This window comes from Aquarana catesbeiana, linkage group LG02, assembly GCF_042186555.1.
Source record: "Aquarana catesbeiana isolate 2022-GZ linkage group LG02, ASM4218655v1, whole genome shotgun sequence".
Lineage (NCBI taxonomy): Eukaryota > Metazoa > Chordata > Amphibia > Anura > Ranidae > Aquarana > Aquarana catesbeiana.
The window spans coordinates 53269470-53281657 of NC_133325.1; the positions used below are offsets into that span (position 1 = coordinate 53269470).

General features: G+C 42.0%; 1 protein-coding gene across 7 annotated transcripts in view; it reads left to right on the forward strand.

Annotated features, from left to right (window-relative positions):
• Nucleotides 1-11107, forward strand: part of LOC141126874 (neural cell adhesion molecule L1.1-like) — a 37933-nt gene extending 26826 nt beyond the window's left edge. For 4 of the 7 annotated variants that reach the window (XM_073612898.1, XM_073612900.1, XM_073612896.1 and 1 more), the window contains 3 exons: nucleotides 1035-1322; nucleotides 2595-2738; nucleotides 10325-11107. In XM_073612898.1, coding sequence (XP_073468999.1) covers nucleotides 1035-1322; nucleotides 2595-2738; nucleotides 10325-10419 — 527 coding nt within the window. In that variant the 3' untranslated portion in view covers nucleotides 10420-11107. The remainder of the gene's footprint in view (nucleotides 1-1034; nucleotides 1323-2594; nucleotides 2739-10324) is intronic. The other 3 variants (XM_073612902.1, XM_073612901.1, XM_073612903.1) reach the window with 1 other exon arrangement.
• Nucleotides 11108-12188: the final 1081 nt, after the last annotated feature.

The following is a 12188-nucleotide window of genomic DNA, read 5'->3' on the forward strand; positions in this document are numbered from 1 at the left end:
CCTGTGAAAACGATGTCCTTATATGGAACATACACCAATGTTTATATTTTTTATCTTAGCAATGCATGGTTATGTGTACTTTGCACCTTGCTTTTAACCTTGATATGCTCTGTGCCCAATAATGTGCCTCATGTTCTGCTGTGTGACCTGTGATGTGCCCCATTGCACTTTTGTGTGTCCTATGCCCTGCTGTGAGCCCCATGATGTGCCCAAGGTTCTGCTGTGAGCCCCATGATGTGTCCCTTGTTCTGCTGTGTACCCTGTGATGTGCCCCATGACCTGCTGTGAGCCCCACAATGTACCCTATGTTCTGCTGTGTGCCCCATGTTCTGTCCAAGGTTCTGCTGTGAGCCCCATGATGTGCCCCATGTTCTGCTGTGTGCCACATGTTCTGCTGTGTGATCTATGTTGTGCCCCATGTTCTGCTGTGTGACCTAAGTTGTGCCCCATGTTCTGTGTGCCCCATAATGTGCCCTGCTGCCACCCCTGTAATGTGCCCTATTGTGCCCCCCTGTAATGTGCCGCAACCTCCTGTGCTCTGCCCTGCTGTCCCCTGTACACTACTTATCTCAAGTTAAACCCAGAACTGAGCATCTGCGCAGAAAAAAATTTCACAAATTTCACATAAAATAGGTAAGTTCTAAGATTTTTTTCTATTATTTAATGCTATTTTTTAATGCTATAATTGCTATATATCACAGCTCGCTGATCACGCCAATGTCCTGTGAGCTGTAGATTTGAATGCTATGGGGTACAGCACATCTAAATTGTTAGCCCCAATGGTTGCCTTACCCATGCCCCAGTTGGTTTTTCTCACTTGAATTATTTTTTCCATCATGGGCGTGAGTGGGGCCTCAAGTCTAAATTTTGCCTAAGGCCTCACAAAGCCCAGAGCCACCGTCTGATTGTATGTAATTAGGACTTTTACAGTCTCATGAGGCTCCTGGGTCCTCTAGACTCAATGACCACCGAAGAACCACTTTTGTAATGTGCTACACTGATAGGATAAGTTGTCTCACTCTTTATCCCTATAGAGATCCCTGCAGAGCAAGTGCTGGGGCCTGGCAACACCTCAGTCCTGCTGCCTCTGGATTTGGAGTCACAACTCATCCAGGTGAATTGGAGGAAAGATGAGCAGCCACTGGGGGAGATCTTTAGGGGTATCTGTATCACTGGCTGCAATGAGACGTACAGCATACTCCTTAATGGCAGCTTCCTCCTGAGATGTGTCCAGAGAGAGGACGAGGGAAGATACTCTGCAGAGGTGTACGATGAGCATAACATCCTGATCCACCAGACTGAGATCCTCCTGTACTTTTATGGTAAGAGAACATTGGGGGGGGGGGGGGGCAGTTTACAGTGACATTCAGTGACATTTGCAGGTTTTTTTTCAGCGGGAACGTGGAGGAAGGCAGTTTTGGCACCTCCAGCATTGAGTGTATCTAATGGCAAGGTGGTGCTGGAGGATCTCTTGTTGCAGGGGTGGATCTATTTTTGCTGGTGGGGGATCTGTTGTTTCTTGGAGGGTCTTATGTTGCTTGGGAGGGTGGCCTACAGTGGTGGCTGGTGTTCCTTTTTTAGGGGGGGGCCGGCAAACAAACAGCAGGAAGACAATAGCGAGTGTTCATTCGCTAATCTCACAAGTGGGTGGGCTTTTTGAAGGGTGGACTTCAATAAAAAAAAAAACTCATAGAACTCTATGCATCCGGCGCCCCGCATGGCGATTAGGGGCCGGCGCATAGAGATTAGGGGGATGGCGCCCCTGTGCCCCTTATGGACCGGCCGCAGCTGGTGGCCAATTGTTGCTGGGAGTGATCCACTGTTGAGGGAGGTATCTATTGTTGCTGGTGGGGGTCTATTACTGCTGGGGGGGGTTGTTATTGTTACGGGGGTATATTGTTGATAAGGGAGGTCTTTTATCGCTGGCTGCAGGGGATCTATTTTACCACTTTTATTGTTATCATTAACAAATTCTATAGAAATTATTTTTTAAATTACCACAAATAATGTTTGGTCCTGTATTCTCTAAAAGAGGACAGAGACAAGGGGTGACTCGGAAGTTGGGAGTACCTGCACCTATTCTATGAGAAAAAGGCCCTGGACATGGGAATCTGCCCCTAAGTTATTGAGAGTGGAAAGCTCAATCAGAGCAGTTTGTGTCTGTGTGGGTTTTCCTTTCCTGTCTACCTCCTATTTCAGTGTACAATCTCGCATGCCTCTCTGTGAATGAGCAGCAGGTATATCATCTTGGTCAGGGCCATCAAGATGGCCCGAAGATGATGGACTTGGCAGAAGATCAGTTAGGATCAGTCAGGATGTTAGTGGCGTCAAAAGAGCAATGGGGAGAGACCGCGTCCGTCACATCGCTGGAGGGGGCGCTTTGGCAGGTAAGTCTATCATAAAGTGCCTATAAAAGCATACATAAATATTTCTACTACACATACATATAATCGTAAAAGCCTGGAGGACATGCAGGATACTTTAGTCCTACATTAAGATATGGTGACCATTTGGTTTAAGCTTGAGACCGCAGAGGGATTGCTGGGATTTCCTCTCGTCATTTATCCCTGTATGTCTCTTGATTTCTGGCACAGACAATCAGACTGAGAAATCACCGGATCCAGATCCAGGTCCAGGGATCATCTTCATGATTAGGGGTGCTATCTTCGTTCTAGTCCTTGTGGTGTCCATGGTGTATCTGGGAAAATGCCTGTGCAAAAGAAGGAAACAAAAACTGGGTAAGAAGGACACACAACTGTTATATGCAGTGCTCAGGCTTTACCCCTGCTGTCTATAGTTCCCTACTCCACATCCCAAAATCACATAAAAAGGAAATATTGTTGTTTTAATTTTTTTTTCTAGATAGACATGAAACATACATTGCCTTGAAAAAGTATTTATACCCCTTGAAATTTTACACATTTTGTCATGTTACAACTAAAAACGTAAATGTATTTTATTGGGATTTTATGTGATCGACCATCACAAAGTGGCACATAATTGTGACATGGAAGGAAAATGATACATGGTTTCAATATGTGAAAAGTGTGGCACGCATTTGTATTCAGCCCCCTTTACTCTGATACCCCTAACCAAAATCTAGTGGAACCAATTGCCTTCAGAAGTCACCTAATTAGTAAATAGAGTCCACCTGTGTGTAATTTAATCTTAGTATAAATACAGCTGGTCTGTGAAGCCCTCAGAGGTTTGTTAGAGAACCTTAGTGAACAAGCAGCATCATGAAGGCCAAGGAACACATCAGACAGGTCAGGGATAAAGTTGTGGAGAAGTTTAAAGCAGGGTTAGGTTATAAAAAAATATCCCAAACTTTGAACATCTCATGGAGCACTGTTCAATCCATCATCCGAAAAAGGAAAGAGTATGGAACAACTGCATACCTATCGAGACATGCCCAAGCATTCATCAGAAAAGTAGCCAAGAGGCCCATGATAACTCTGGAGGAGCTGCAGATATCCACAGCTCAGGTGGGAGAATCAGTCCACAGGACAACTATTAAGCCTCGTACACACGATCGGATTGTTGGCCAACAGAGCGTCAGACTTTTGTCAAAAGGGTGTGTGCCTGGATCTTGTCTTGCATACTAACGGCACACACAACTGTCGGCCAACAAACACGAACATAGTGACGTACTATGTGGAATTTCAGCTCTTGAGCGCCACCCTTTGGGCACCTTCTGCTAATTTCGTGTTTGGTGAGCATTGATTCTGAGCATGTGTGTCTGTACTTTTGGACTTTTGTATGACGGACTTGTGTAAAGACGATACGAAAATCTGACAACAGACCCGTTGTCCGCTGAAAATTTACTAGCCTGCCATCCAACATTTGTTGGCCGAAAGTTGGACAACAATTGTCTGAAGGAGCGTACTAATGGTCGGATTTTAGGCCAACAGTCTGTCATCACACAATCCCCTGCCAATAATCGGATCGTGTGTACGAGGCTTTAGTCGTGCACTCCACAAATCTGGCCTTTATGGAAGAATAGCAAGAAGAAAGCCATTGTTGAAAGAAAGCCATAAGAAGTGCCGTTTGCAGTTAAGAAAGTACTTTGGTCAGATGAGACCAACATTGAACTTTTTGGCCTAAAAGCAAAACGCTATGTGTGGCGGTAAACTAACACTGCACATCACCCTGGACACACCATCCCCACCGTGAAACATGGTGGTGGCAGCATCATGTTGTGGGGATGCTTTTCTTCAGCAGGGACAGGGAGGCTGGTCAGAGTTTATGGGAAGATGGATGAAGCAAATTACAGGGCAATCTTAGAAGAAAACCTATTAGAGTCTGCAAAAGACTTGAGACTTGGGCGGAGGTTCACCTTCCAGCAGGACAACGACCCTAAACATACAGCCAGAGCTACAATGGAATGGTTTAGATCAAAGCATAGTCATGTGTTAGAATGGCCCAGTCAAAAGTCCAGACCTAAATCCAATTGAGAATCTGTGGCAAGACTTGAAAATTGCTGTTCACAGACACTCTCCATCCAATCCGACAGAGCTTGAGCTATTTTGCAAAGAAGAATGGGCAAAAATGTCCCTCTCTAGATGTGCAAAGTTGGTAGAGACATCCCCAAAAAGACTTGCAGCTGTAATTGCAGCTAAAGGTGGTTCTACAAAGTACTGACTCCGGGGGGCTGAATACAAATGCACGCCACACTTGTATAAAATGTTGTAAACCATTTATCATTTTCCTTCCACTTCAATTATGTGCCACTTTGTGTTGGTCTATCACATAAAATCCCAATAAAATACATTTACATTTTTGGTTGTAACATGACAAAATGTGGAAAATTTCAAGGGGTATGAATATGTTTTGAAGGCACTGTACAGTACATGTATTGTAAATAATCTTATTGGTATATGTTCCTGCTTACAATTCTCATTTCCATTCATAGTTTTTAATTACAATTTGTAATTTAATTGTAAATAAATGGGGAAGGCCAAATTAGCTGCTTAGTAATGGTGAATGAACACCTGCGAATGCACCCGACACGGACTACGTGTGAGAACCCTAGAGGGAGTTTCCGGTGATTAGCTGTGGGAGGCAGCCCCAATGAGAGCATCCTACAGCTAATTTGTGGCCAATCACGTGTATTTGCTCATGCAGTAATTACATGCGAGTGATCGGCCCTGGATGCAAATAACCTTAGGGTTGCCACCTTTTCTTCAAGCCAAATCTGAACACTTTAGCGTTTAGCATTTTTTTTTTTTGAAGAGGGAACGCTGTGGACTCTTGTGTAAAGGGGAACTCTGATTTAAAGTGGGTTTCTGCTCACCAAAGCTGCCATTTACTTTACAGTTCCCAGCATTCCCTCTTAAAGTGGTTCTAAATACCCAAGGTTTTTTTTACTTTCGTGCATTCTATGCATGATGGTAAAAAGCCTTCTGTGCACAGTAGCCCCCTCTAATGCCCCGTACACACGATCGGACATCCCGATAACAAAACCGTGGATTTTTTTCCGAAGGATGTCGGCTCAAACTTGTCTTGCATACACACGGTCACACAAATGTTGTCGGAAATTCTGAACGTCAAGAACGGAATTCTTTCTAAAAGTACTATGGGGTTTATTTACTAAAACTGGAGAGTGCAAAATCTGGTGCAGCTCTGCATAGAAACCATTCAGCTTTCAAATTTTTTTTGTCAAAGCTTAATTGAACAAGCTGAATTTAGAAGCTGATTGGTTACCATGCGTGATTTTGCACTCTACAATTTTAGTAAACCAACCCCTGTGTATCAGAAACAATTTCCATGTGTTAAAACTAAAAAATACTTATTTTCTCCTTTTTTCTATTCTTTGTTGCATCTCGGAGCTGATCTCCTGCAGCCTTTTTGTCCAATGCGCCCATTAAAGTTAATGGGAATGTAACCACCAGCCAAATGCTTGGTTTGCGGTTGTGGAGCGGTATTTTTATTTTTTTTACTATCTGCCCCTTCAATATTAATGAAGCAGCAATGCAGAAATGCATGTTACATGCTTTACCACAATGCAGAGGTGCAAATGGGCCCTTGGATTAATTCTTTCCTTCATATACAGTGGATATAAAAAGTCTACACACCCCTGTTAAAATGTCAGGTTTCTGTAATGTAAAACAAAAATGAGGCAATGATAAATCATTTCAGAACTTTTTGCACCTTTAATGTGACCTATAAACTGAATAACTCAATTGAAAAACAAACTGAAATCTTTTAGAGGGGGGAAGTAAAAAATAAGGTGGCTGCAGCTGTGCACACCCACTTATAACTGGGGTTATCTGTAGCTGTGTTCAGATTTAAGCAATCCCATTCAAACTCATGTTAAATAGGAGTCAGTACACACCTGCCATCATTTAAAGCGCCTCTGATTAACCCCAAATAAGGTTCAGCTGTTCCAGTGGGTCTTTCCTGACATTTTCTTAAGCCTCGTACACACGATCGTATTTTCTACAGACAAAACCTCGGACTTTTGTCCGAAGGCATGTGCCTGGATTTTGTCTTGCATACAAACGGCAAGGAATTGTCGGGTAACAAACACGAAAGTAGTGGTGTACTACGTGGTTTTTTAGCTCTTTAGCGACACCCTTTGGGCTCCTTCTGCTAATTTGTGTTAGTAGAAGTTTGGTGAGTGTTGATTTGCACTTTTCATTCAGCGCTTTTCATTTAGCACTTTTCAGTTCGCGCTTTTCATTTCGTGCTTTTCAGTTTGTTTCTGAACGGCCGTTTGTCAACCAGACATGTTGAGAAATCGGAGGAGATAATGTGTTTTATATATTATTGGCCTTGGAGTTATTGCTTTGACCAAAGTCCAGTCCAGGAACAGGAGGAGGAGAAGTTCTTGGACCAAAAATTGGTTGCTTTATAATTTGTGACCAATTATGTCATATGCCAGGGATATGCAATTAGCGGACCTCCAGATGTTGCAAAACTACAAGTCCCATCATGCCTCTGCCTCTGGGTGTCATGCTTTTGGCTGTCAGAGTCTTGCTATGCTTTGTGGGACTTGTAGTTCTGCAACAGCTGGAAATCCGCTAATTGCATATCCCTGTCATATGCCTTTGCAGCGGGAGCTCCAGGAGAATAATCTGGATGTTTTTTGCAATTATCTCCGGATGACGGACCCCTGCTTTCACCAACTCTTGGATTGTTGACCCCCTATATTAAGAAGGACACATGCATGTGGTTGAATAACCAAAAAATGCATCCAAAAATATTTTCTATATTTTTGGATGCATTGAATGCACTTTTTGGTTAAGTTCTATTGGCAGATAGCATGTCTAATTTTCATTTTTCTTTTTTTAATGCAAAAAAAAAAAAACTGTGGAGAATAATACTTGGCTATGTGTTTTACTTTAAATGATAGTTTGGGAGTAGGCAGTTACATTTAAAAGAAATACAATGTAAAATTGACAAGGGACACCAACATTGTTGTAGGTACAACAGTTGTATCTTTGATCCTAAAAAGTATGGGATAATGGTGTTGTGGTAACTTGCCCAAAAAAAAAAGCATAATAATATTATTCTTGATATCACTAGAAAAAAAAGCCTTTGAAAGTTTGTTTGCAATAACTCCATCAGTATCACCAGCAAAGCAGCTTCATTATTATCCCATTAAAGAAGAAGAGAATTGTGCGCTGCATTTCGAGATTTCATAATTTGCCGCGCCATGAATGTTAATTCTCCATTACGAACGCTAGTTTACAAGACCGACCGCTTCTGGCTTGTCTCTGCTTCCGAGCATGCGTGTTTGTACTTTGGACTTTTGTCTGACAGACTTGTGTACACACGCTCGGAAAATCCGACAACAGACATTTGTCCGCGGAAAATTTTAAAGCCCGCTATCCAACATTTGTCCACGGAAAATCCGACAAAAATTGTCCGATGGAGCGTACAAATGGTCGGATTTTCCTGCCAACAGCCTGTCATCACACAATTCTCGTTGGAAAATCTGATCGTGTATACAAGGCTTTAGTTGCATCCTACAGCAAAAGCCATGGTCTGCATAGAGCTTTCAAAGCATCAGAGGGATCTCTGATCAGAGGAGAAGGGTACAAAATAACTTCCAAGGCATTAGATATACCATGGAACACAGTGAAGACAGTCATCATCAAGTGGAGAAACTATGGAACAACAGTGACATTACCAAGAACTGGACGTCCCTCCAAAATTTATGAAAAGACAAGAAGAAAACAGGTCAGGGAGGCTGCCAAGAGGCTTTCAGCAACATTAAAGGAGCTGCAGGAATATCTGGCAAGTACTGGCTGTGTGGTACATGTGACCACAATCTCCAGTATTCATCATATGTCTGGGCTATGGGGTAGAGTGGCAAGACGGAAGCATTTTCTAATGAAGAAAATCATCCAAGCCAGGCTAAATTTTGCAAAAACGCATCTGAAGTCTCCCAAAAGCATGTGGGAAAATGTGTTATGGTCTAATGAAACCAAGGTTAAACTTTTAGGCCATAATTTCAAAAGCAACACTACACATCACCACCAAAAGAACACCATACACACTGTGAAGCATGGTGGTGGCAGCATCATGCTATGGGGCTGTTTTTCTTTAGCTGGAACAGGGGCCTAATTCAAGGCAGAGGGAGTTATGAACCGTTCCAAATACCAGTCAATATTGGCACAAAACCTTCAGGCTTCTGCTAGAAAGCTGAACATGAAGAGGAACTTCATCTTTCAGCATGACAACGACCCAAAGTATACATCCAAATCAACAAAGGAATGGCTTCACCAGAAGTAGAATAAGGTTTTTTAAATGGCCCAGCCAGAGACTAGACCTGAATCCAACTGAAAATCTGTGGGGTGATCTGAAGAGGGCTGTGCACAAGAGATGCCCTCGCAATCTGACAGATGTGGAGTGTTTTTGCGAAGAAGAGTGGGCAAATATTGCCAAGTCAAGATGTGCCATGCTGATAGACTCATACCCAAAAAGACTGGGTGCTGTAATAAAATCAAAAGGTACTTCAACAAAGTATTAGTTAAAGGGTGTGCACACTTATGCAACCATATTATTTTAGTTTATTATTTTTACTTACTTCCACCTAAAAGATTTCAGTTTGTTGTTCAACTGAGTTGTACAGTTTATAGGTAACATTAAAGGTGGGAAAAGTTCTGAAATTATTTATCTTTGTCTAATTTTTTTATATCACAGAAACCTGACATTTTAACAGGGGTGTGTAGACTTTTTATGGAAGGGTAGATGACTGCGCTTAGGAACCTGCCTAGGTATGCTGCCTCTCCTGATATAGCTCCCCTGAGGGGTCTATAAATACAAGGTTATAATGAGAAGGGGATGGTGGCGCTCCCTGGTTTGGGTAAGAGTGCCAGTTAATGGTGTATACTTAACTCAAATGTGGTATAATACAAATTATTAGAATTTATTATAAAATATAGTGGTCAGTGAGCTTTAAATCCGTGAACAATACTCACCTTAGAGATATATATATTGTGTTAAATTCACTAGTGGAAAAATGTCAACTGAGTGGGGATAGGCTAATTTTATAGTGGATCACCTCGTTCAAGTGACTAATAGCTATAAGCACTGTTCACGGATTTGAAGCTCACTGACCACTATATTTTATAATAAATTATAATAATTTGTATTATACCACATTTGAGTTAAGTATACACCATTAACTGGCACTCTTACCCAAACCAGGGAGCGCCACCATCCCCTTCTCATTATAACCTTGTATTTATAGACCCCTCAGGGGAGCTATATCAGGAGAGGCAGCATACCTAGGCAGGTTCTAACCTTGTGTAGACTTTTTATATCCACTGTATGTATGTCAGTGTAAGGAATATACAAATTTTTGCATGACGATTCCATCACTTTATCAATGTGGTAATCATATATCTTCTGCTATTTGTGATAGATACTGACATGGGAATTTATAGATAGGCAACTCCTATCCTCATATTGATTAGTGGTTCCAAATTAATCATAACTACTGCAGTAGGGAACAGACACAAAAGATACACTCCGCATCTTTCCAAATAACTGTTCTGCTTTATTATGACGCAATTGAAGGTTTTTATACACATGATTACGGAGGTATCACATTAATATTACAATTGTACTTTTATGGTAACAAGGGGTGTAACATAGGCAGGCTAATTCTAATCAGGACTCGAAAGAATGCAAACATGTACTGAAAACATTATTAGTGTCGTGTGCACAGTGAGGGCAGTGTGCAATACATACAAAATAGAATACAATTATATACAGAACTTACAAATTTCCTTTACAATACTATAACTCTGTCTTATCATATGATGATGGTTTTATATAAAGATATGTACTCACCTGTGTCCTCATATTGCAGAAAGCCTGGATAGTACGCAGAGGCTCAGCACATACCAGAACCTGGAGGAACTGACCACCTTCATTGCAGTAGGCAAGGCAGATGCTAAGGCCTGATATATCAGCCAACTTGACCCAATGGCACCTGGAAGGTGTTCTCATATGTGGACTCTCCAATTCCTGTAATATTCTGTATGTCAGGAAAATGGAACATGCCCATCCATACTGGGACTGCCCCAACATAATGGAAGATTGGTGTGATGCTAAGAACTGATATGATCATTGCCGAAACATCCCATTATCACCAAAATCTCCAATATAGGAATTTCCAATTTCCCTTTTATTGTGTTTTAAATGAAGTGTATAGAAACGCTCTCTTTTGTTCCATTATATACACTATTCAAAGAATTCTGTTATATCTGTTCTAGAAGGGCAGCTGATGCTGCCAGAAATGCTACGAGCCAATAATGTTGTGCGCTGCACTCTTATCACTTTGCATCATTCCCAGGTTTCTCTGTGGACTAAAGAAAACCACCCCCCTCTCTATGTTATGGAGATGGAGAAGAAGGATTCTGATGTTCTAACACACTTCCTGTCCTAGGGTGACTACACTGCTCCTCCACAGATACAATAGTCAGTGAACATGGTCCCTCTAGGACAGGAAGTGTGCTACTGCTAAAATCACCAGCTGAAAAAAAAATAGAAAACCAATGCAGCCACCATATATAAAAACTGGTAATCTGCAGTATATGTAGATTTCTGTGTTTAAAGACAGTGCATCCGCAAAGTATTCACAGCGCTTCACTTTTTCCACATTTTGTTATGTTACAGCCTTTTTCCAAAATGGATTAAATTAATTATTTCCCTCAAAAACCTACAGACAATACCCCATAATGACAATGTGAGTGAAGTTTGTTTGAAATCTTTGCAAATTTATAAAAAAAAGGGTACAAACCCCATTTCTTGATCATACATCACAGGACACAGAGAATTCATTACATAGTGGGTTAGATAGGCACCATTGGTGATTGGACACTGGTTAACCCCAATTAAGGAGAATTCCTCCCCTATATAACCCCTCCCATACGGGGAGGACCTCAGTTTTTTCACCAGTGTCTAAGGTGGTTGGTCAAGTAAAACATGTGCTGTGAAGAAAGCTCCAGTTTGGTCCCTGCGGGGGCTTAAAGGGCTATGCTAACCGGATCCATATCTCGGGCCGATATTTTGACTCCCAAGATGGTATGGTACCCGGGCCTCGTCATCCGAAGAAGCGAGGTTTTGCCTGCAAGTCTCTCTTTGGAGGACTGGGCTCTGAGAAAACCAGGCTTGGTGTACTATTAGAACAGTGGCACGAAGGTTTCTGGCAGAGTCTTTTACAGGTCCAGGTAAGAGGTTTCTCTGAGTAGGAACCCAAAAAACCCTGAAGGTTGGCACAACGCTACCCGCCGTGATGGGTGAAGGCTGGAAACTGTCTGTTCTCAGCAGTTCCTGCGGCGGGGACAGGTAGGAGAAGTTAATCCTATATATATATTTATATTACAAATGGATTTTCTTCAATGAGTAGTTGCATGTCTTACCTGATTTCCACCACTAGAGGGAGTAAGGAGCAAACTTACGTGCCTTTCAGATACACACTCAGGTGTCCGTTTATGAAGCAGTGAAATCTATTCACTGCTTCGTTCTCCGGCATTCACAGTGAAGAATCTTCTCCTCTGTGTGCCAGTTTATGAAGCGGTGTAGATCGCTTCACCTTTGGAGGAGTGAAGTGATCTACAAATGCTTCAAATAGTGGAGAACGTCCCCTGATACTGGAATCTCGTGAGACTTTACGAGATTACAGCACCAGATGTCAGTTTATCAAGCAGTGATAAATTATCACCGCTCAA